We start from the raw sequence: 26,622 nt of genomic DNA, 5'->3' as shown, positions 1-26,622 counted from the left end.
ATCGACTGAATATGTTCTGTTGTGAAAGTAACCCACTCTTTAGGCACGTTCAAGTTCGCTACGTCTCAGCCATCCCGTCGAACCCTCTTTGTTTAACAGAACAATAATATAAATAAATAAAAATCGAAGTTTATGCTTTGTAAGATCAATCAGGGGGTGGGGGGGGGCAAATGCAATTTCCTTGAAAGTTACTAAAAGTTACATTTGAGAGGGTAATAGTCCTGCGATGATATGTATAACCATTGCTCGATGTACTTTTTGCTTCCTACATACTATGATTGTATGACTTCAAACTCTTATTGATGAACGAAAGCCAATTTGTAGTTATATTTGTATTTATTTATTTATTTTACTTGTGTTCTGTACAGCGTTCTCTCGGTTTCCTGCAAGCAAGCAGGAAGAGTGTGCGGTTTTGCTGGGGCTTGAAATGTGGAAGTAAAAAAAAAAAAATTCCACTGGCTTGAAAGCCTGTTAAATTTCCTTTTCGTGTATCTGGGTTTTCTTGCAGTTCTGCCATTTTGTTTTATACTATTCTCATGCGTTTGATGAACATGCTTGCAATGGGATGACTTTAATGGAAATATTTGAGGGGTCGACTCTCCACTTGCAATCATGGGCTTATTTCTTGTTATAGGTTTGTAGTCACCATTAATTTACCGGTAGTTGTTCTATTGGCAGTGAAAAGGCAGATCCACATCATGTCGACTATTTTTTTTTTTTTGTTCGTTTAAATGGGCCGGGTAGCTCTGAACCATCCACACTTTTGTGAGCCACTTCATTGGCTCCTGTTCCTGATATTGAGCCTGGTGTTTGTTTAATGGTTAAGGTGGCTGGCTTAAGATCTTGATGTCCTGAGTTGAAGCCCTTTTCGAGCCATTAACATAACAGCAGGTGGGTTGACTCGGCCTGTCATCCTTCCGAGGTCGGAAAAGTGAGTACCAGCTTGGTGGAAAGAATGAGCCATTCGAGTGTCCTGCCTTGGAGTGGCGACTCATCCAGGATTGTACACCCGAATCAATGGAAACTGCCTTGGCAGCCTTATCTCTGTGTCTGAAGACTGGGAAAGGAGTGTTTTATTATTATTTTTTTAATTATTATACCTTTTGCTCTATTTGGGGCATATTTTGAGATGGATATCACAAACTGTTGAATGTTTTAACATACTATAAGAAACCATACTCTTATTCCATGCCTTCCGTAAGCAAGAATAAATATATAAATATTTTTTAATGACTGGGAGCTCAAGTTACATTTGCTGCCATATTCTATTGGTATGATCTACAAACTGTACTTTGCACCAATTTGGCCTTCCAGAATCAACGGACTTGGTTATACAATATTATATGTATATGTGGGAAAATTACATGCCCAGACTGGGAATTGAACCCAGGTTTCTGGTCTGGGCATGTAATATATATATATATATATATATATATATATATATATATATATATATATATATATATATATATATATATATATATATATATCTTCTTCTTTCGGCTGCTCCCTTTAGGGGTTGCCACAGCAGATCATCTGTATGATCCGCATAGTGATTTGGCACATGTTTTACGCCGGATGCCCTTACTGACGCAACCCTGGTCGCCTCTTGCGACACAGGGATATGGTACACCGGCCCAGTACCTGGTACTCATTTCGCCCACCTCGGAAGGATGACAGGCTGAGTCAACCTCCTGGTGTATTAATTCAGTGGCCCAATGGGGCTTGAACTCAGGACCTTTTGGATCCCAAGCTGCTGCCCTAACCACTGTGCCAACACCAGGATATATATATATATATATATATATATATATATATATATATATATATATATATATATATATATATATATATATATATATATATATATATATATATATATATATATATATATATATATATATATATATATATATATATATATATGTATATATATATATATATATATATATATTTGCCGATTCATTCAAAATTTTGAGATGGATATCACAAACTGTTGAATGTTTTAACATGCTATAAGAAACCATACTCGTATTCCTTGCCTTTAGTAAGCAAGAATAAATATATAAATATTTGGGCTCGCAGCTGTTTGAAACAGACTGTGACTCGTAGAGCATCGGCACGTCGGCATTGGCAATCCAGTGATCCTGTCATTTGGGACACGTTTTCTTTTTACCATCTTTTGTTTTTCTGTCACTGAATGCTTGCATCCATAGCTATCTTTCTTGACGTCCTCTTTATTTTTGTGAATGCAGTAATGGACCGACACCTTGAAATGGCCTTGTATAACCATCCTTGTTCCTGTGAACCCCTAATTGAAATGTCTGCCATGTTGTTTCTTTGAAATGTTTCTAGATCTTCCTACTTCACATCTGGAGTATTCAGTTGTGCAGTTCACCAGACTTATTTATTTATTTATTTATTTATTTTTTCATGGTATGTGCTGCTGCTTTGCTTGATGCTCACTCAGCATTTAGAAAAGTGTGTGTGTGTGGCATTATTGGATCTACTGTAATCTATATACTTCATTGAGTAAGTGAACCTGTACCTTGCTTGATTATATGCAGTTTTGTTACCTCCGCCACTGAATGTGAAAGAGGTTATGTTTTCACCCCTGTCTGCCTGTCTGTCTGTGTGTGTTGTGTTTGTGTGCAGGATATCTCAAAAAGTTGTGGACGGATTTGGATGAAGTTTTGTGGGCAGGTTGCGTGTGACAAGGACGAACTGATTAAATTTTGGTGAAGATCCAGCGACGAGAATTTTTTTAAATGATTCTTCACCATTGAGAGATGAGGCCAAGAATGATAGAAAACACTATCTCAAAGTTGTGGACGGATTTGGACAAAACTTGGTGGACATGTTGGGTGTGTGACGAGGAACAATTGATTCAATTTTGGTGAAGTGAGATTTAATTAATTTTTAAAGTGATTCTTCACCATTGAGTGATGAGGCCAAAAACGATATACAGCATGATATTTCAAAAATGTATTGGGCCCGATTTATATTCTTGTGGATCAGGCATTTAGTGGCGGAGGTATGCGCTCCACCGTGTGCCCTTCTAGCTTCGTACTGTATTGCCGGACGGCTTTTGCTACTTTGTAAGTTATGCCCTATAAGGAGAAAAAAAAAAAAGATTTTAAGCTGTTGCATGAAGCTGTGTTTCAGTCCTATTGCCATATGAGAAGACACCCAGCAGTGTATGCAGTTATTGCACTTTTGGTGTGGTCTTAAATAATCATGCCTGGTATTTGTCAGTGTGAGTTACTCATTGACTACACAATGGCTCAAGAATGCAGCATTGTCCACTTTCATGTCAATAAAAGAACCCATTTTTATGCTGAAGGCCAAATGGAAACCGTTTTGTCTTCGCTTGCTTGTTGGAGTGAATGGACTAATTCGGTGATTATTCCAAACTAACCTTTCACAAAGATGCATGTTGCAATGTACATCGAGTAAAGCTCTCGGTTGGTTACCTTTTGATTTGTTTTTTATATTGTTTCATTGGCACCCTATGATATTTAAGTACTCCAAGAAATTGACTTTTGAAAATAGTCTGTTCCATTCATTGGTCATCAGATCTCATTTTGCTTTAGTGCACCTGCTTTGGGAAGAAATGTTGCGGTCAAGTACACATTGTGCGGCGTCTATCTTCGAGCAATTTGAAACCCTAGTTTCTAATCGCTGGTTGATTCAGAATTCCATAAACATCTGTTTCCCTTTTGATTACCTAATTCAATTTTCTGGTCTGTTTGTTGCTTACTGAGCAAATTCAATCAATCTCAAAATCCTCATGAAATGAATGCCATGATATTTCTGGTGCACAATGAGGCCCTAAACCTCTGATTCTTCAAGTACTTAGCCATTTTACCACACTGATATCCTTTTGATGTCCGGATACAAGAAGACTCAATCACGAGTCTCACCCGTAATTGGAGGGAATAACCAATCGGCTCTCTCCTATTCAATTGCCCCAGTTGGCTAGGATTATAAATAAACTCCCATGCTCTTCTAGCCAAAGAAAGCTACACAAGATAAGCCCTTTGCTGTTTCAAACCCAAGAGGAGCTTTATTAGTGTTTCAAATGGCAAAGGGCTTACATTGGATAGCTTTTCTAAGTTGCTTTATGTATTCTTCTTTGGCTAAAAGACCACGTGTATGTGTGTGTGTATGTGTATATATATATATATATATATATATATATATATATATATATATATATATATATATATATATATATATATATATATATATAATATATATTGTTACGTCTTAGGGGGGGGGTATGCATTCAAAGGGTAATTAGGTATGCCATGCTGTTCGAGTTGTACCAGGATCTCTATGTAATAAGTAGCAATTCAGTGGTGATAAGTTGTCTAGTAAATGTTCATTTCTTTAAGGGGGAAATGATAATTGTCACGTAATTAGAAAGGGAGACGGGATAGGGTAAGTGTGTCTGTGTAAACCCTTTTAGTATTCCCTGGAGGCTTGCCGTGACGTAACAGGACAGTGCTGCGGATGGCTCTGCCCCGTGATCACGATTGGCGGAAGGCGACGGCGGAGGGCCAATAAAATGGCTCGATTGGAAGTGACGAGGACTCGAGGATAAAAAGGTTCTGTTCGGGGAAAAGAGGAGGAAGAGTCGTCGTAAAAAGAAACCGTCTTGTCGAGGCTGTGGGTCTCGGAGCGTGCTCTCTTATTGCGCTGGTTCGTTCCTGAATTCGTCGTGTCTCGTGGCCTTGCTGTGCCTCGTGCCTCACCTCAGTTGGCTCTGGGGTTCTGCTGGCTCGGAGTACGGGGCCGAACGGTGGGCGGACTTGCCTCCCTCTCCTGCTCGCATCTTGGCGCCAGAACTGGCTCCTTGGCGGCTGTGAGCGGACTTGGGCCGACACCAGGAGGTCGACACCACCACGGTGTCTCCTGCCCCTGACGAGCGCAACGCCAGCTCGTCCGGCGCCAATCCAGGGACTGTTGCGTTTACACCACGGGCCAGCCTGACCACCAGAAATAGCTACGGTGTGTGTGTGTGTGTGTGTGTGTGTGTGTGTGTGTGTGTGTGTGTGTGTGTGTGTGTGTGTGTGTGTGTGTGTGTGTGTGTGTGTGTGTGTGTGTGTACTTGGCGCCTTAGAGGGTTTGAGATCTGTATATTCATTGGAATTGTCTGTTTTCCCCACGCCCGATCCCACACCATCCCGTCGAATCGCCCCGGATCCCTCTTCTTGCCGAGTCTTGTTATTTCTGGTTAATAATAAATACAAATAAACATCATCAACTCAGTGAAAAGCGACTCGTGCCACCTTCCTCGTCCCGTTTGCGGTAGAGCGATTAGAACCGCCATGTTTGGGTTATAAATAAATAAACCGCCTCCATCGTTTCGGCTCATTCTACGTTGGCGGGACTGTTCAAGTCCCGTGGACGTCACATTGGTGTCAGGGTGTTGGATGTTCGAACCCCTCTAAATTATATTTGGTATCGGGAGAATATACCCATACTGAAATCTCGCCACGAATTGGAATATAAAATTATTACAGAAAAGCGCGGGAAAATTTTGGCGGGATTTTTCAAATTAAATTTAATTGGCGGCAAACGGGACTTCTGCACCATGGCGGATGTGCAGATGTTTGAGGAGGAAGGCCACGTGTCTGGCAGCGAGTCGGGGGAAGGAGGGAGAGACGGGGGTAGGGTTGGAACCTCCCCCATTCCGAACGTGGACCGTGCTTCATCGCCCGTAACGGAGCCGGCAGCGCCGGAAACCGGCACGATGACGATCCAGACAATGTTGTAACGTTTAATAGGGGACATGACGGCACAAATAGCAAATCAATTCGTGGCACAGAGGGCAGAAATGACAGATCAATTGGGGGTAATGGGGGTACAGTTGGGTGCACGGATTGATTTAATGAGGGATGAATTGGGGGAAAAGATGGAGAAAATGAAAACTGAGATGCAGGAGTGTGTGGATGTTAAATTGGGAGAAATACAAAGCAAATTCGAGGATAGATTGGACGAAACAAAGGTAGAAATTACATTGGAGGGGGAAAATATACAAAAAAAAATTGGTAGATAAAATTGATGCAACGAACATTCGGGTTGATAAAGTGGATGAAAGCCTGGAACGTCATCGTGCCTGTGTGGATGCTCGTATGCAGCTGCAAGTTGAAGAGTGGGGAGAGCTGAGGAAGCAAGGGATGAATTTGGCGGAGGAGGTAAAAGGATTGGAGGCTCGTTTGGACGAACAAGATAAAATTATGAGCCAAGATAAAGTCTTGGATAAAGGCCTGGTAGAGCCGTCTTTTGTAAGTAGAGTGTCCGGGTTGGTTGAGGAGCAGCTACAAACTCGCGACGGAGCCTTGGAGGAGGTTGTGCGGGCCCAGAAGATCCTGCGGGAAGAGGTGAATCGGTCCATTCAACGTTTGGAACAGGAGGAAAAATTGACCCATGAGACCCTCACCGCAAAACATTTTTGGCCACAGTGGGCTCCGAAATTGGATACGCAGCCACAAGGGTGTTTGATCCCTGGGCTGGATTCGGACAAGGAAGAAACTGAGTAGCGGGCCACCGTAAAAGTGATCCCCCTGGTAAATTTCGACGGGTCAGGGAGCGTTGAAGCTTTTCTGACGCAATTTGAGTGCATTTCCCGACTAAACGGGTGGAATGAGCGGGAACGTACAGGGAATTTGGTGGCAACGTTGCGGGGACCAGCCGCAGATGTGTTAAACGTGATCGCGGAGGGGATGTTGACCAGCTCCCACATTTGCGAGGCGTTGAGCCGTCGGTTTGGGTTCGCGGCAAACTGTGATCTGGTGCGGGCCCAGCTCCAGCACTGCAGATTAAAACCGGGTGAGACAGTGCAGGAGCTGGCACAGGACATTTACCATTCAGTCAGGATCGCGTATCGGGACCTTACAGTGGAGGCATGGGACAGACTGGCACTAGAGAAATTTTTAGCTGCTCTTCCTGACCCTGAGGTCCGAGCGCTAGTGGAGTTACAGGATCCACCCACCGTGCACCGAGCGGCCGAGTGCGCGGCCAGGCTGGCCTCGTGGAGGCGGCCGGGTCGGGTGCCCGAGAGGCCATCGGTGACGATCCGACAGGCAGAGATTCAGGATCAGGGAGGGGCCTGGGAGAAATTGGCATTACCCAAATGTTTCAGGAAATTTGCCAGAAACTGTTAAGTTTAATAAGGGGTAATTCGGTAGTTGGTGTGCCAAAGCGGCGGGGTCCAGCCCAGCCAATAGAGCAATTCGATTATGGCCGAGGGGGTCCGGAACCGGAAGAGACATTACATCGATTCCCACGCAGGCCTTTTATGGGGAGTTGTTTCCGGTGCGGGTGAAGAGGACACATGCAACAATATTGCCGGTACCCGGCGATGGAGGGACGCTCCAATAGACTTTTAGACTCGGAGAGGGTGAATCCTCCTGCTCAACCGCCAGGTCTATCCGAGATGCCCTTTCATAGGTCGGGTCCGGAGATCACTGTCGGGGGTCGGGGAGACTAGATTGGGCTGAGCATATACGGCCATGCTCAGCTGCTGAGATTGTGGCGAAGTGCCCTCCTTTGGTGGAAAAAAAAAATGAATTGTGGGAAAATTGGCATGGGTTTGTAAGTTCTGCTGGGTTTTAGAGTGACAATTGGGACAGTGGGTAATTGGTAACAAAGCGGGCACAAGTGGCTGTCCAATGGCTGGTGCGTGGATCGGGTGAGAAGTGCTGTGTGAGTTGTTTTAAGTTAAGAAGTGAAATGTATGGTGCACACATTGATTTTTTTTATTGGACATGGTGTGGTAACAGGGAAGGTCATGGTCGGTGAAGTGTTAGAAATGCAGGTGTCACATGTAAGGCCGATGGGGTGGGGGAGTCATGTGGGTTTTGTGGGTGGGGATGATGTGCTTGTCCACAGGGATTGCTGAAGCTCACGGTGAGCATGAATTGCGACCCCCTTCAAGGAGATTCACCACCTGGTGGCTAATGGTGACAGTGTCTGGAGGCAACTGGGAGAGGGTCTGGTTGAGCGACCAAGGCGGGTAGGACCTTGGCGACCCAGGAAGGCCAGAGGAGCCAGTGAGACCCCTTCCAGAGTGTTGTATGGGATTAGAGCTGATGGCTACCAGGGGGGAGGGAATCAAAGGGAGCGGGGCGGAGAAACGTCCGGGTTGGATTAAAGCTTACCTGTGGGCATGGTTGCACCTGAGATGCCCCCATCATCTTGTGGTAACCCACCCCACGGCCACGACGGGATTCAGCCTGCATGATTAAAATGAGGACCATGACCTAGAAATGTGATGATGACCATGGTGTGAGTGTTGTGAAGATGTATGAGTCCCACTCGATCCCGCACAACTTGACATGTGCAGCAAGGGCATGATGGCCGCATAATTTTGGGGCAAGCAAATTTTAAAATTGGCTCCCCAGGTAACGCTGGGTCTATTGGCATCCACTGGGGGAGGCGGTCAAGTGTAAATATCCTGTGAATAGTGTCGTTAAGGCTTAGAGTAGGAATGTAAAGTATAAGTGTTGTGTTTTTGTGGAACCTTTTGTTTCCCCTCCCCAGATCACTGGAAGAGTGCTGGGCAAGAGCGATGATCCAGAAGATGGAGTGCAACTTCGCTCAGTGCTATCATGTGATAAAATAAAAAAAAAACGAATGATTGTTTAGGCGAGGATAAGGCCATTAGGGGGTAGTACATTAAGCAGGATAGGTAAGTTAGCTGCGACTCGCTGCCCATTGCCCCTCCTACTTTATTTCGTTAGGTTAATTAGGTGTGAGTCAGTAAGTGTTAAGGCTGGTACGGTAGCGCCTGTGATATACCTTGCAGGAGCTGCGGTACCAGAGGAGGGGGCAGTGTTACGTTTGAGGGGGGGTATGCATTCAAAGGGTAATTAGGTATGCCATGCTGTTCGAGTTTACCAGGATCTCGATGTAATAAGTAGCAATTCAGTGGTGATAAGTTGTCTAGTAAATGTTCATTTATTCAAGGGGGAAATGATAATTGTCACGTAATTAGATAGGGACACGGGATAGGGTAAGTGTGTCTGCGTAAACCCCTTTTAGTAGTCCCTGGAGGCTGGCCGTGACGTCACAGGACAGTGCAGCGGATGGCTCCGCCCCCTGATCACGATTGGCAGAAGGCGACGGCTGTGGGCCAATAAACGGCTCGATTGGAAGTGACGAGGACAGGAGGATAAAAAAGGAGAAAAATAAAACAAATCGTGGACGTCACAATACTGTCATCCAAAGGAAAGATAACACACAAAGCCATGGTAACCCTGCCAGGATTGGCAGTACCAATCGGCGTTTGTGGTTGATTTAATTAGCAATCCACCGAGCCAGAGTTATCCGCAGCTGGTGTCTTCAGGATCGGGTGTTCGGGAGGAGTATATTCAAAAGTGTAGGAAGTAAGTAGTAGTTTTTTTTTCTTTCTGGCAATAACCGCCTTCATTCTCGGTCATTTCTTGTTCTTTACAATTTCGGAACATGCAGTGTTTGAGGTCCTGTACTATTTTAACTTATCTTTGCTCTTTTTTTCTTTTTTTTAAGACTTTGTTGCTTTACATTTTAACGACTAAAATCTGCTTGTAGGATCACAGTCTGTTGTGTGACATGTTTTGCAACAACATACTGAACTACGGATCTGACTGAGGGGGTAAATGGGGAATAAATTGGAATAGTTATTTCCTTGTGCATGTTGGAATACATGTTTTAATTGCTGTAATTAGAGATGTGTTTAGAGAGCTCTTGTCCTCTCCTACCTGTGTTTGTGTCCAAGCTCCACCTTGCATTCTGCAAGGTTCTCCTATGTCGATCTTGATTTGTAAATTTCCAAATGCAAATGTACCATAACTATCCCAAAGGTTGAAACAGGCCACAGACAATTGCCATATATATGGATATCCAGCATGCTGAAGGATAAGGGACCATGCATGATGTGGAAATTCCCTAGTTTGCTCCACTAATCAGTGCGGGATAGCGATCATTGGCTGATGGCACGTCAGCATGAGCCACAAGTTGTCTAGCACGTCCCACTGGCTTTCTAAAAACCTGCTTCCTGCACTGGTTCTGTTCTTGATGCCTGGTTGGTTCATGCTTTTCTGGCGATCTCCCTGTCCTTTGCTGCTGCATCTCTCTGATGTGCCCTGCTGGGGTGCATCCTGGCAGTGGCGACTTGTGGCAAAAGCAAGCCTCGCACCGGACCATAGCACACGGGTGGACCAGCCCTACACCAGACCGCTGCTCATGAGAACAAGACCACACCTGAGCAAGGCCCACTCTCGCCACAGTTTCTCTGTCTTGTCGCCCTGAGTGCATGCGTTAAATTATTTGTTTAAGCCGTTGAGGTCCTGAGGGCACGCTGTTGTATTTACTTTATAATTAATTTGTTACCCTTTGTGATGCTGCTTTGTGGTCATGCTCTTCTTCTCCATCCCCCCCTCTCATTCCTCCACTCCCCCTTTTTTCCTTGAAATAAACTTCTTTGTTCATGAGAAGCTGTGTGTGTAGTCATTGGTAGTGAGCTCAATAGCACAGAGCAAATTGGCAAATGGATCCCTTGGATGGGTGGTTTGGGGTTCGTGCTAAAGAGCTTGTAAAATGAATTGCTTGACGGCTCACTCGGCCAATTCTGTGAGACAAACTTGCAGCATTCTTGTGTTTTTTTTTTTATGTCGATTCACACCTAATTTACCCAGTGGGCGTGGAGACATTTTCGTCCCATTCCCACCGATGGTGTGACCATTGCTGAGAATGCACGACCATACCAATACACTTGTGCTATTAATAAATATTGGATTCACTATATATGCTTCTTCTTCTTCTTTTGGCTGCTCCTGTTAGGGGTCGCCACAGCGGATCATCCGTTATGATCCGCATAATGATTTGGCATAGGTTTTACGCCGGATGCCCTTCCTGACGCAACCCTGGTCGCCTCTTACGACACAGTGATATGGTACACCTATTTTAACCGGTGCATACACCGGGCCCAGTACACTGGTATTCACTTCGCCGACCTCGGAAGGATGACAGGCTGAGTCAACCTCCTGGTGTGTATCAATTCAAGCGGCCAACGGGGCTTGAATTCAGGACCTTTTGGATCCCAAGCCGCTACCCGAACCACTACGCCAACACCAGGCTTATTCGCTATATATGCTAGATATCCCTTATTGTTGGGTTTTCCGTCTCTGTGTGTATGCGTGTCTGCGACGCGAGGCTCCATAGCACGAACCAGCGAACCTATTTTGATGAAACTTTGCCAACAGGTGCCATATGGTCTGGGAATGTGCATGTATGAATTTTGTTGCCGAGCAACCACCAGTTGCTGTGCAGCGGCCGAAAAACCGCGTACAGTATTTTCAATACTTGTCCTTCAGTTTTGAATGTAGAGAAACGAGACTTCGGAATTAAACACTTCGACATATTTTGAAAATTTTACTCTAGCCGATATTTGATTGAGGTTTTATTTTTCAAATGGTAGTCCTTCAAAAATCGGGTCTATTTACCGTCATTTTTATGAGGGGCTTAGGAAAGTGGGCGCAGCTTAGGGAAAGTGGGTGTGGCTTATGAAAAATATTGTGTGGCTCAGGAGTATGGTCAAACAAGAGCATTGAGAGAAGTTTATCGGGTTTTGTGTGTGTGTGTGTGTGTGTGTGTGTGTGTGTGTGTGTGTGTGTGTGTGTGTGTGTGTGTGTGTGTGTGTGTGTGTGTGTGTGTCTGTCTGCAACACGAGGCTCCACAGCACAAATCAGCAAACCGATTATTTTTCAAATGGTAGTCCTTCAAAAATAGGGTGTCTATTTACCGTCATTTTTTATGAGGAGTGCCAGTTGGCAAAATACGCAATTGGAAAAATCTTGCCAGGCAGAGGAACAATTGTATGTGAACCAATACGTCTTGGCAATGAATCTTCATCGGTGGATCGGTCAGAATGAAAAGCATCGTATCCACTGCTTCGATCCAAGCGAACCCCTCGTCGCCTACCGGCTTGTATGAATTTGTCCCATGTGAGTGTTTGTGGTTTTTATCTGTCTGTCTTACAGGTGTATTTCTTAATATGTTGCTCTCCAAGTTTTTAATCTTCCCTCTCACCTGACCTTAAAATTATATTTTCTTTTAGGGATTTCTCTCCTTTTTTTTTTCAAGTATGATGCACATTCTAGAGCATTGGTGCTTTCGTTTTTATTCTCCAACATTTTATTTGTTCCTTTTCTTTTTTTATAGGTCGGTTTGAAGCTTATTGAAGAGTTAGGTGACGCTGGGTAAAAAGGCCTCGGACTGACGGTGGGGGCAACAGTTGAACACAATAAGCAAGGGAATCAACTAACAGGAAACGAGGAGAATGAGAGAGCGAGAGTGGAGTGGGTGGAATGATTAGCCTGCACGTAAGAGGGTTGGGTTATGTTGAGTAGAGTTGATGGAGGAATAAAGGTTTCCAGGTCGGGATATGGGGGTGACACAGGATGGTTTATGACCTTTGTAAATGTCTGCTTTGAAATCCTGGAGGGAATGGTGTGATTGAACATGCTCAGGAAGGCTATTTTTAGTGTCTGAAATGAATACTAATTGATGAAAGAATGATGGAACAGAACATGAGCAAAATGCATTTTGATTTCTTTTGCAAGGGCGCAGATGGGTCCTTTACGAGTTTCATTTTTCAAAACTCGACTCGTTTGCATTTCATACTCGTGTGCGCATTGGTGATCATTAATTATTGCTTCTTGATCAAAGCAAAAACATGTTACTAAAATATTTTTAAAGCAGAAATACAACAGATAGATTAAGCCATTGTTTTGTTTGAGACAATTTTATGAATTGATTCGCACATTCTTAAAATTGCAATTGCCATCCAATTTCGACTGATAAAAGGGTATTCCTTTCAATAGAGAGAACATTCCGAAATAGTTGAGCTCAATTTTCACACCGCTCCCCTGGGTTTGGTTTCCCTGTGCATTGGCGTACAATGACGCATTGTCATACTCGTGATAAGGCGTTGTATCCCGTAGTGTGCTGGTTTTCAGACAAGACAATAAGCCAGGTGTTCCATTTCCTTGCAACCCTCACAGATATTACGCATCTTATGATGTTGTCCAACCCCCCCCCCCAAATATAAGACCATGCCTCTGAACAATTATGATACACAATTTACTTATTCCTGCCTGTTATTGAAAGTAGAGCTGTCCATCTTTCCGAGGATGAATCTTCCATTTGTCATGTGTGACTTTCGAAATGCAGTGACTCATTGAAAGTTTATTTATTTATTTATTTATTTATTTCAAAACTAGACTGTTTCACTCGGACTCAAAAGTAGAACTTACCCTGTTCGGCTTGCCGGGAACTGTTGACATGCCATTGCTCATGTGAAATCTTGAAGTCAAATATTCTTTCAACCATAATTTTCAGCATTCAAACGAAAGTGGCAATTTTTAAATGGTTAAACCATAATTTTTCTGTTCCTGAATGCAAATCAGACTTGTGAGAATATAGAATAGAATAAATTTCCTTGATTAAGACCTGTTGGGTATGTTGCATTTCTCGTTCGTACATTCTAGTGTTGGTCATGGATGTCGCACACTCACTTCAACTTTTAGCATTATTGTAAATGCAAAAATGTGGTATTTATCTGTGGTCATGGAACTAAACAAACAATATTTATTACAGCTCTCACAAATCCCGTAGCTCCCACCACCCTCCCCCCCCCACTCCCAACACGATTAATTACCTCCGCCACCGAAGGTGAAGGAGGTTGTTTTCACCCCTTTGTTGGATTCGCTATATATGCTAGATATCCCTTATTGTTGGGTTGTGTGTGTGTGTCTGCAACGCGAGGCTCCACAGCATGAACCAGCGAACCAATTTCGATGAAATGTGCCAACATGTGCAATATTTATTGGGAATGTGCGCGTATGAATTTCGTTGCCTAGCAACCACCCGTTGCTGTGCAGCGGCCGAAAAACCGCGTACAGTATTTTCAATACTTGTCCTTCAGTTTTGAATGTAGAGAAACGTGACTTTGGAACTAAACACTTCGAGATATTTAGAAAATTTTACTTGAGCCGATTTTTGATTGAGGTTTTATTTTTCAAATCGTAGTCCTTCAAAAATCGGGTCTATTTACCGTCATTTTTTTATGAGGGGCTTGGGAAAGTGGACGTGGTTGAAAAGTGGGAGTGTCGTAGGAAAGTGGGCGTTGCTTATGAAAAATATTGTGTGGCTCAGGAGGTGTGGGCAAACAAGAGCATTGAGAGAAGTTTATCGGGGTGTGTGTGTGTGTGTGTGTGTGTGTGTGTGTGTGTGTGTGTGTGTGTGTGTGTGTGTGTGTGTGTGTGTGTGTGTGTGTGTGTGTGTGTGTCTGCAACGCGAGGCTCCACAGCACAAACCAGCAAACCGATTATTTTTCAAATGGTAGTCCTTCAAAAATAGGGTGTCTATTTACCGTCATTTTTTATGAGGAGTGCCAGTTGGCAAAATACGCAATAGAAAAAATCTTGGCAGGCAGAGGAACAATTGTATGTGAACCAATACGTCTTGGTAATGAATCTTCGTCGGTGGATCGGTCAGAATGAAAAGCATCTTATCCAGCGCTTCGATCCTAGCGAATCCCTCGTCGCCTACCGGCTTGTCTGTCTGTTACTTGCAAAATCGAATATTTTTCAAGTATATTGGTCAGTGGATTTTGTCTGTCTGTCTGTCTGTCTTTATCGCCCACAGGTCAAAATTTTAAACTGATCTTCATGAAACTTTACCACATGGTAGAGTTTCTCATTAGGAAGAAGCCTATTTTAAGGTCAAAAGCCAAAGGTCAACAACATAGGTGAGGTTCTAAATTACTCAATTTTCATCTGATTGACTTGAAATTTGAAGAGAACTTGTATTTCATGTCACTCAATTCAACTAGCCAGTTAATTATTTTTGAGGTCAACATTGACCAAAAGGTCAAGAGGCTGAAGGTCAACAACTTTCGTGAAATTTTCTAAAATCCTCAATTTTCATCCGATTGACATGAAATTTGAAGATTAATTATTTCAGGACATTGAATTCAACCAGACAATTATTTTTGAGGTCAACATCTATCTATAATTCCAGCAGTGTGTGTGTGTGTGTGTGTGTGTGTGTGTGTGTGTGTGTGTGTGTGTGTGTGTGTGTGTGTGTGTGTGTGTGTGTGTGTGACCGCTGTTTCTCGACAACCACTGGTCCGATCTAATTGAAACTTGCCAGGTATATTGCTGGGGACCTGTGGATCTGCCTTTTCAAGGTTTAATATTAATCGGACAAGTGCCTCCCAAGTTATGGCCATTTATTTACCAAACCAATGACAAGACACGTTGTTGCGTGGGCGGGGCCGATGGGGAAGGGAAGCTCAGTCGCGTTCCCCATTATGGATTACAATGTACGGACTTCCGGAGAGTGATGACTTCGTGTATTCTAATTTCTCGATTTCTTATGTACATTTATAGATAAACACAATGCCCCAAGTTGTGATCGTTTTCATATTAGACATTGCATACTTTTCGGTAACATCAGAGTGAGCTGGTGTGCTCCGAACCAGGAAGTATTTTTTTTCTCTCTCTTCTCTTCTCTTTTTGCTTTTCCTTGCGATGACATTGCGAAAAGGCAAAATACGTTGGCGCTAATTGAATATTTGGGCATTAAAACTAAATTGCGAATAATCGTAACTGCGAATAATATGCGAACTTCTGGGCCACGCATGTACGGGCACACGAGAGCGAAGAAACGGCCTGTGTGGTTGTTGTTTGTTGCTCGCGGTTTGAATATTTATTTATTTTTTTACGGGCACATACTAGTAGACCAAAATGTCAACATAGGCCAAATTTCTAAAATTGTCAATTTTCATCTGATTGACTTGAAATTTGAAGTGGAGTTGCATATTTTGTGATTGAATTCAACCACCAATTATTTTTGAGGTCAAATTTGCTTTATGATTTTTGCAAGTATCATGTTCTGCATGACGACGACTTGTTTGTTTGTTTGTGTGCACGATATCTCAAAAAGTTGTGGACGGATCCGGATGAAATTTAGTGGGCAGGTTCAGTGTGACGAGAACAAACTGATTAGATTTTGGTGAAGATCAGGATCTGGATCCAACTACTCGAAATTTTTAAGTGATTCTTCACCATTGAGAGATAGGGCCAAAAACGATATATACTGCAGCAAGATATCTCAAAAAGTTGTGGACGGATTCGGATGAAACTTGGTCGACACGTTGGGTGTGTGATCATGACAAATTTATTCGATTTTAGTGAAGATCCAATTTCGGATCCGGATACAATAATTATTTATTAATTTTTAAAGTGATTCTTCGCCATTGAGCGAGAGGGCCAAAAACTATATAGTACTGTATAGCATATTTCAAAAATGTATTGGACCCGGTATGTTCTCGTGGATCGGGCATTGCGTGACGGGGGTATGCGCTTTACTGAGTGCCCTTCTAGTTTATTAAGAATTGATATTGATGATAAATTTCACTTATTTGATCAAGCAGATGATTTTAAGTGGTGAAGCTACTTCAATATTTGGCTATGCCCTTCCTTCCATCTGCTTGTCAAAATAGAGAAGAGGAACCTTTCTAACACACCGTGTTTAATTCTAAATGGTTGTAAAGGGTAATTCTGATGGGTTTCATTTGATTCTCGGCTTTGCCTATTTCATATTAAAACTGCCAAACTGACCCGCTTCCTTCAGACACGGGTGTGATTTTTCTATTCCACATGACATTGTATGAATGCCTTTTTTGGTCGACAGTGACATTTCCAAAAGCTATTCCATGCTGCATAATCAGGACAACCACCACCACCACCAACAGCACAGAATGTATAAATAGATTAAAGCTGTTAGTCAGACATCCAACGGTGAGCTACAGTTAGCAGATTAAGAACAAAAGAAAAACCTGTTCTTAAAGGTGACAAAACGAGACCAAATGGAATAAATACATTAATTGTAAAATATTTATTGATGAAGCTAAGCATTCAAATAAATACATTTGAAATTTTTTGGGTGAGTATTGGGGGTCAGTGAAGCAAGTGGAGTATCCATTAAAACTAGCCGAAACCCCGTCAGACGATTTCCATTCATTCAACCACCCTCACCAGCTCACCCACACTCGAGGGACATGGACTGGACAGGGCGTGCTTGCCCCCTCCTACTCATCCCCCGCCCCTGCCGCTTTCCCCCGCCTCCCACCCCCGCCTTCAATTTTCTTACCCCCGCCCAAAAATTTAATTACCCAGCCCCGCCACCGCCTCTTCACTCCCCGTCTCTTGATTCCCCGCCCCACTTGCCCCTGGGCCTCTGCCCCCTGTCCACCCCCTCACACTCAACCGCGCCTAATTCACCCCATCCCACTCATCCCTCGCCCCATTTCCCCCCATCTCCCGCTTTCAATTTGCTTACCTTGCCCCCGCCTCTTCACTCCTCGCCCCCGTCTCTTCATTCCCCACCCCCGCCTCTTCACTCCCTGCCCCCGTTTCTTCATCCCCTGCCCCCGCCTCTTCACTCCTCGCCCCCGTCTCTTCATTCCCCACCCCCGCCTCTTCACTCCCTGCCCCCGTTTCTTCATCCCCTGCCCCCGCCTCTTCACTCCTCGCCCCCGTCTCTTCATTCCCCACCCCGTCTCTTCATTCCCCACCCCCACCTCTTCACTCCCTGCCCCCGCCTCTTCACTCCTCGCCTCAGTCTCAACGAAAAGTGTTTATTCTGCTTCAGAGTTGAAAGTTGACTCTTGCCACTATGTGCTATGCACTCTTACAGGTACGAAGTCTCTTTCAGTCCAGGTCACAGTACCGAGAAAAACGTGACGCGACCGCGAGGAGGAGCACAAAATTGGTCCTTCAGTATTAATATAGAGAAGATACAATGTTTCTTGTTACATTTTTTTGTGTGAAATTCACATTCTGAGGTAGTCAGCATGTGCAGAAGAGGGTTTTACATTGCAGACGCTATTTTCGAGGAGTGGAATTACACCTCTCAGCGGTAACGGTCTGTCGACGACAGACGTAATTACGTGAGCGAATGACCGATTATGTCATGACGTCCTGATGCCTCTCAGCGGTGACGTCACACGTCGCCATGTAAAACGAAGTGTTTATTCTGCTTCAGAGTTGAAGTTTGACTATTGCCACGATGTGCGATGCAATCTTACAGGTACGAAGTTTCTTTCAGTCCAGGTCACAGTACCAAGAAAAACGTGACGCGACCGCGAGGAGGAGCACAAAATTGGTCCTTCAGTATTAATATATAGATGACAATTTGTCATTGAATAACAGCTCGATTCAGTGATGAGCAAAATGGACATACTGAGTAGTCATGTATGGCACTTGTATTTTTGTAAGGTGTGCATGATTTACTGTAGTAAATTTATTGTGATTATAAAGGAGTGTCCAATGAGGATTGCTAATACAGTATATGATGATGCATGAAACCCTTTATCAAGGAAGGTAAAACGAAATGTATATGGTATAGCTGCAGAGCAAGAAAGCAAGTTGGTGTTACTGGATTGATTGATTGTATGAACACAGCTGTGGCCATGGACCTGCCAGTTGGAGAGGTTCTGTGATGAAAAGGTTAAAACTTTTTGAAGAATGGAGCCCAGCTCCATTCTTCAAAAAGATTGTCCGGACAATCAGAAAATGTATCGCTCAATCGATCACAAGTGTTATTATGGTTATAATAATCTATCTATAATTCCAGCAATCTCTGTGTATGTGTGTCTGCGACCGCCGTTTCTCGACAACCACTACTCCGATCTGATTGAGACTTGCCAGGAATATTGCTGGGGACCCGAGGATGTGCCTTTTGAAGGTTTGATGTTAATCGGACAAGCGGTTCCCAAGTTGCGGCCATTTATCTGTCAACCAATAAGAGGACGCGGTGCTATGACTTCACGAATGACGTCACAATTGTTCCTTTTTTGTTCGTTTTTTTTTTTTGCACGTACGGGCACGCACCTACGGGCCCGCACGAGTAATAATAATAATAATAATAATAAGAGTTCCCTTACAAGGAACTTTTATGGAAGAGACCATATGTCAATAAAATCCCACACTATTATTCCTATGTTGTTTGTTTTAAATGTTGAGCACCAACCTCGGAAGCAGCACATACCATTTTTATAGTCTTTCACATCAATTGGCTGGGATTTGCACACCGACCCTCCAGATTCAGAGTGGACGCTCTAAGCCTTTAACCGTTGCACTACTGAGTCTGGTTCTTTTATTAAAACAAAGTTAAGTGGAGGACATTGTAGAACCGGTACCATTTTATAACATTATCCTTTAAATGTTAATTTGGTGCATTAGGAATAGCCATTATTGTTCAGCAATTGATGTGAGGAATGGCATAATGTAACTAGAAGGGCACTCAGTAGAGCGCATACCTCCGCTACTCAATGCCTGATCCAGTGGAACATATTGAGGCCAATAACTTTTTGAAATATCATGCTATGTATCGGTTTAGCCCCATCTCTCAATGTTGAAGAATCACTTTAAAAAAAAAAATTTGGATCCAGACTCGTATCTCCACCAAAATTATATCAATTCTTCCTTGTCACAAACCCAACTTGTCCACCATGTTTCGTCCAAATCTGTCCAACTTTTTGAAATATCGTGCTATATGTCGTTTTTGGCCTGATCTCTCTGGTGAAGAATCACTTCAAAAATTCTAGTATCCGGATCTTCCCCAAAATCTAATCTGTTCGTCTTTGTCACCCAACCTGTCTCCCAAATTTCATCGGAATCCGTCCACAACCTTTTGAGATATCCTGCACACAAACAAACAGACACCAGGGTGAAAACGTAACCACCTTCCACCTTCGGTGGTGGAGATAAAAAAAAAACGGTGTCTGTTGATAGGGAGGAGAGTGTAGAGGAAGGGGGTTGATTAATACATTAAGGAAAAAGTCACAGCAACAACAATGGGGACAACTGGAAACTTTTAATTTTAAATGTTTTTCTTTATTGGACACTCACTTAATTCGAACTTTCCAGTTGGGTTTTTTTTTTATTTTTTTTTTTTGATATACAAAGTCGAGGCTTTTGGAAGAGCTAGTACACTGAACGGATCAGGATGTAACAGACAAAAACAGGATGCAAAACACATGCATGGGGTGGACAAGATAGATACAGAAGGAAACTGCAAGGATGGAAAAATGGAAGGAAGAGAGATTGAGGTGTGGGGTTAACGAGGGTAGAAAAGATCATGGTTTAGGATTGAGGACGATCTGAGATGGTGGTGAACAGCTGTCGTGAAGACCTGGAGGGAAGAATGAGATTGAAGAGGATGTGGAAGTTGGTTCCATAGGTGGGGAAAAAACGAACCAATGGGTGGAAGTGAGCAGTGATTCTGGATTTAGGTAGTTTCACCAGAAAGGGGTTAATGGGGGACCATGTGAGCCCTGCAGAAACCTGGGAAGACGGTGGGCGGGGGGTACAAAGCACGGAAAGGGCAGAGGGTGCAACACCATAAAGGAGACTGTAGAAGACAGACCACCACCCTGTCTGCAATGGCGAGGTGATGGGCGCAGAGACTCAGCTTCATCGTGAGAGATTGCAATAATCTTGAAGGCCTTTGTTTCCATGGTGTCAAGCTGAGCCATGTTTGGGGCCAGCCCAAAGAGGAGAGCAGTGCTCCATCAAGCTTTGGATGAAAGCCTTGTTGGTGGATAGGAGTTGATTGCCAAGGAAGGACTTTGTATGATTGAGGATGCCCAGATGGCTGGCTTTGGAGACGACAAAGCTTGAAATGTGGTATGCCTGGTGTATGTCTGGTGTTGCCTTAATGGTTAGGGTGGTGAGCTTTGGATCCAAGGGTCCTGAGTTCAAATCCCGCTCAGCTGTTTAATCAATACCAGGTGGGGTTTACTCGGCCTGTCATCCTTCCGAGGTCGGCAAAATGAGTGCCAGAATGCTGGTACAATGTGTCGGAGTGGCAACCTGTCCAGGATTGCGCCCAATAGCCAAGGAGACTGGTTAGGCAGCACCAACGCTCTGCACAGAGTCTGGTCCAAATCTCCTCCTCCTCCTTGAAATGTGGTTTGCCCAAGAAAGATCATGGCTGATAGTGAGACCCAGGAGTTCGAATGACTTATCTTCCTCAAGAGGATTTTGCTTGCAGCAAATTCACACAATGCTTTTGTTTTGAAGCCTTTAACCCTCTTTCTCTTTATTTTATTTAATTTTTTTTGCTGATCATGTTGAAGAAAACCATCAGCCAGGGGTCTTTCTTTCTTTCTTTCTTTCTTTCTTCTTTCTTTCTATCCATCCTTTTTTCTTTCTATCTTTTTTAGATGTTATAAACTCTTCTTTTCCTCATTGAAATGTTTGTATAATATGTGTGTTCATGAATGTTGACAAGTGGGGTGGCCATAAAAGGGATTCGGTTCCCACTCAGTTGTCCTCCATCAATGTTATTTTTCCCCTTTGTTAAGATATCTTCAACCTCCATGAAATCCAATACATTTTTTTTGGTCATAGCCAGGAAGTGAGATAATACAATGGGATGCCAGATCACTTTGCCAGAATAGGGTATTTCCCATCGTAGCTCAGTTGGTTTTCATTGTGCTTGGAAAACAGTTTTCTTAACTTGTGCTCTCAATATGCAGTTGTCACCACATGTTGAATCTCACAGCAGTTGTTCTGAGCTGCAATACCAGGCTGGCTGTTGACTGATGCTCACTCAGCCTGAGCACCGCACCCTCGAGAGATTCCGAGCTCTCACCGTAACTCGGGGAACAGCAGATGGGCATGGCGAGATTGCTGTTGAATAGGAGCAGATGGCAGAACCACGTGCGCTTTTATGAGGCACAGGAACTTGGGCTTTGAAATTTGTGCCAAACAAGGCATCTGGCAGTTTCATTTACTGACTCTTAATGAGGAATGGCTGCTGATTCAAATAAACGCCTGACTGTCTGTCCAATTATGTTTAAAGTGAAATATGATGCACTTGGTGCTTGTGCTCGGCTTGTACCAAGCGGCTTCATACGTGTAAATCATTCTTGACCATCCTTGATGAAAGGGGTGTTGCTGGAAAATATTTTTGGCTGTTCATCAGTATGTTGCTTATGATGGGGGAATTTTGTCAGTTAAATAAGTGTCCATTTTTGTATGATTGTGTAAATCGAGTGCTTTGTGTCCACATTTATGTTTTTGGGTTGTCCGTCCATGCGTCCGTCATAGGTTTTCGTTGCCGCAATAACTTAAGAACAGCTGAAGGTATCCAAGTTAAACTTTGTACAGGTATGTACAATGATGCGAAGATGAACTGATTGGATTTTTGCATCAAGAGGTCAAAAGTCAGATGTCACGTCAGATAAAAATGTGATACTTGAGAACAGCTGAAGGGATTTAAATGAAACTTGGTACAAGTATGTATAATGATATGGGTGGAGGCATATTGGTCGACGTTGCAATGTCGAAGAATGCTGTTCTCGTTACTATTTGAGCTTTTGTCAAATTTTCAACAAACCTTCAAAATGAGAACATGGAGAACACTAGTTAATAAAATTTACATTTCTTTGTTTTTTAACTGTTGTTTTTATTAAGTTTAGTTTGAGTACAAAGCGGAAAATGGACAAGCTTTGGATTTTGAGATGCTTTCTCGTTTTGCATATTATTGATTTTGATTTTTTCCTCACCATGTTTAGCTTTTACCTTGATGTCTGTTAATGGTCTTTCATTCCTCCTGTTGGATTTGAGTTTGTGCAATCACTTTCATTGCAGACCTTTCAAAGAACCGCTTGGGGGAGATACCCATTGAGCTGTGCCAACTGGTAGCCCTGGAGAGCCTGCAGCTTTACCACAATGCAATCCGCAGTGTGCCACCTTCTATTCATGCCTTGCATGCGCTGTTTTACCTTAACATCAGGTGGGTGATGCTGACAGGTCACATAAGGAGGTGGGGTGGGGGGGGGTGGGGCGGTAAGGGTTAGGTTGGGTGGAGAGGCAGAACCTTGAAAGCTGGAGAGTGGGATGAAGATTGAAATTTGGATTCCTGCAACTCGATATGATGAATAGATTCTAGAAATTTGGATTTTGAAGCTTTGGTCGGTGTAAGTGAGTGCTTAGAATACAAGGTCATCAAAGAGCTGAGAGGTTTGTCCTATGTGTCTGCCATTTCATAAATCTTGGAGCAACCTATTAAAATTGCAGAACATAGGCACCACGTGACACCTTGATGCTGAATCGATGTCAAACGTGGAAAAAAAAAACATGCAGTGTTTTGATGTGTTTGCTATGTAAACATTAAGGCAGTTGGAACTTGGATTTGACTGCACCATTTCATAAGGCAAGTTTTATGGGCTGTATACAAATTACATATGCAAAAAAAATTCACATTTTTATCCCCTGGTTTCCTCTTCTACCTCACATTCTCATTCCCCTTTTCCCTTCTTATCCACTCCAAACCCTCTTCCAATTTATCTTCCCTGTCATCCTCCCCTTCCTCAAACCCTACCCCCACCTTGCCTGTCCTTTTCCCAATTTGTCCAGACCCCTTTGTATACACAAGCTAAACGTAAGAATTTTTTTCTTTTTCGGTCACTGTAAAAATTGAAATTTCTTGTTTCGCTGCATTTAAACGTCAGATGCTTCCAGGGTTACTTTTCTGAAATATTATTAGTTGCACAACATTGTAGTTGTCATGTGGTTTGGTGTTTTAAGCAAGACTTTCTTTGGAAATTGCCTTATAATGTAACCCAGGGCTGGTAGGATGGCCGAGAGATGTGCACCCTTGCCTCTTAGCTGTTGAGTCTGGGTTTAAATCTTGGCCTACCTTTAAACTGTCATCCCAGGATGAATCGTCAATGGTGTTTCACAGGCAGGGTAATTCATCAATGTGTGTGCCGTCCTTATGATGGGCATTAAATTTGGTGTCTCCTCTGCCGGCATGAGTTGGTGGACGTTAAAGCTCCCACGATCTCCTTCATGAAGAGGAGGCGAGTTATCGCCAACACCATGGCCAAATTCCCATCTTGACTTCCTGAGCCGGAGTGGTGACCTGACCAGGATTGTAGCCTCTTAACTGCTTTGACAGCACCAATGCTGTGTATATGGCATGGTACATGATGATGATAAATATGAATATAACTGAAGGGAAATATCTATTTTTTAGATGTATATTTATATTGATATTTTAATTTTTATATATATATATATATATATATATATATACATATATATATATATATATAATATATTTTCTTTGTGTACATATTGTTACGGTTGTGGAAATTCGCAAACCACCATTCAGGTCCCGTAGGTGAGATATCTCTGAGTACATGTGTAGTTAGCCCCAAACCAGTTGTTTAGAGGGAATAAATGTGATTCATTCAGGCTGCGATGCTTTGAGATGGCCGTTTTTCTGTTCTATCTTTATTTTGAACCAACCACGCTCCAACTGTCAGACAACAATAACAACGCCAACAGCCATGACCTTTACCTTCACAACTTGCTCCCGCAAAAATCGCATCACCACCATTCCAAACGGCACCATGGCCATCGGCCACCGCCAGAAACCCTCCACCACCTTCACCTCTCTCCTTCTGCGGCTATTCCCGCACCACCTGTGAGCACCGAGCGTCGGGCTGTCCTGGGCTCGTACAAGATACGCGCCGAGCTGCGACTGCAAATAGCGGCCTTTCCGAGGAGAATTCGGATCAGGAATGCTACACGCCCACTTCTGATCCGTCCAATCAGGAAGCGCGGGGCGGCTTGGCCCCGCCTCCAGGCGTATCTGTGTGGAATCAAGATATGCAAATTCTAGGATCAGGGGAGATTCACGCCCCTTTTCCTTCGTCCAATGGGCGAGCGTGGCCCCGCCCCCGAGGTCATCCTGATCCGGAAATTTGCATATTGTTTTCTCCTGCCGGCCTATAAAACTGCGAGCGCGAGGCGAATAAAGAGTTGTTGCGCGGAGAGTCAGTTTTGGTGGCAGAGAGTGGAGTCGGGAGACGGAGTCAGTCAAGTCGGGTTGAAGAGCGGAGTGGAGTCGGGAGGCGAAGGCGTCAAGGTGGTTTTCTGCAGTCGGCTGAGGAGAATTGGGGGAAGAGTCCAAGGAGCTCGGGTCCGAGGCAGGGAAGTCGGCGACGAGGTCGCGGTGGGATCGCTCGTCACGGGATCCAAGCCAGCTAACCATTCTCCTTCCCCCAGGGCATCAACAATTCCCCCCCCCCTTTTCCCCCACGCTGAGATAGTGCGAAAAGGGGGCCCCGTTCCCACCCCACTCCAAGCGGTGCCAACGAAACCCGCGAAGGAGCACGAAGTCGGGGCACCGCCGCGCAGCCACATTTGCGGCTCGTCACGAGGACGCGGGTAGGACCCCCCCCGGTCTCACGGACCTGACCGCTCCTTCAGTTCCCGCGCACACATTGGCCTACGGGCCCGTCTGCCCCCTTGCCTATGAGGGTGGCTTGTTTCCTTTGCTTTTGAGTAAATGTGTGTCGGCTCCAGTCTGGTGAAGTAAAACTGTTTAAGTGTTGCCGTGTGTCGGTCTTAGTCGGTAGTATCTCTGCGTCATTGTTTCTTTTATAGCATTTGATATATGTGCATTCTGTTTGGCTGTATATGTGTGCTCTACGTGTGCCGCGAAATAAATGTGCATTATGTTGAACTGTTTTCCCGTTTCGCTTCGTCTTTTCTTTAATTGAATCTCCATCTTGCTTCACGTAACGGGTTCGTCGTGGGCTTAATACGCCCGATAATTAATCGGAGCCATCGAGGCCGACGATAACACCGCTCGGTTATCCCGATAGCACGGAACGGATTGCTTAAGCGGCCCGTGTCCGGAGTCGACCTGCGGCGAGGTGCGATCGCCTGGTCTACCATCCACGTGGGTACTTAGGTAGGTCGAGTTTGGCGAACAACCCTATCCCACGCGGGTGGCCGATTGGCACGATCGTGGTGAGGCCGAAAGGCCCACCCGTGACTAGCTCCCGGCGTTAGTCCGAGAGGGTCACGACAGAATTGTCCGTCCGGTGGGCGACGTGCCGCGATTCGAGTCACTTGGCCGTTTGCACGCCGGCGGGCGCGAATTCGCAACAATATATATATATATATATATATATATATATATATATATATATATATATATATATATATATATATATATATATATATATATATATATATATATATATTGTTGTGGTTACCAAATTCGCAAACCACCATTCAGGTCCCTTAGGTGAGGTATCTCGGTAAGTACATGTGTAGTTAGGCCCAAACCCGTTGTCTAGTGGGAATACATGTCATTTATGCGTGCTGCGACTCTTCAGGATAGCCGTTTTTCTTTTGCTATCTTTATTTTGGACCAACCGCCATGATTACCACCACAACCACAACATCAACCACCAACCACAACGCCGCTTCACCACAACCGCCACGACCTTCACGTCACACCTCGCAACCGTCGCATCGCCACCGTTCTTGCGCCGCCTGTGGGTACCGGTGTTGGACTCGTGCAGGGCGCGCGCCGAACAGCGTGTACAACATCACGGATTTTGTGCTTCAAAAACGGATCAAAAAGCATTCACGCCCACTTTTTCTCGGGCCAATGGGGAGCGAGGTGAAAGGTCGAAGGGAGGGGGTCAAAGGCGAAGCCACGGGGCTTATAGTAGCGACCGTGTTCGTC

General features: G+C 44.1%; 1 protein-coding gene across 12 annotated transcripts in view; it reads left to right on the top strand.

Moving 5' to 3' along the window:
- The window catches only part of LOC147026554 (leucine-rich repeat and calponin homology domain-containing protein 1-like), a 295,928-nt gene that overhangs the window by 190,543 nt on the left and 78,763 nt on the right, over positions 1-26,622 (top strand). For all 12 annotated transcript variants that reach the window (XR_015058390.1, XM_085882064.1, XM_085882060.1 and 9 more), the window contains one exon: positions 22,719-22,863. Coding sequence is in view for 11 of the 12 variants with exons in the window: in XM_085882064.1 (XP_085738190.1) it covers positions 22,719-22,863 (145 nt within the window). In the remaining variant the exon portion in view is untranslated. The remainder of the gene's footprint in view (positions 1-22,718; positions 22,864-26,622) is intronic.

The sequence above is a fragment of the Eptatretus burgeri genome, chromosome 5 (assembly GCF_056783735.1).
Source record: "Eptatretus burgeri isolate ZD-2024b chromosome 5, Ebu_testis_v1, whole genome shotgun sequence".
In the NCBI taxonomy this organism is placed as follows: Eukaryota; Metazoa; Chordata; class Myxini; order Myxiniformes; family Myxinidae; genus Eptatretus; species Eptatretus burgeri.
This window is presented reverse-complemented; position numbering and strand designations above follow the sequence as displayed.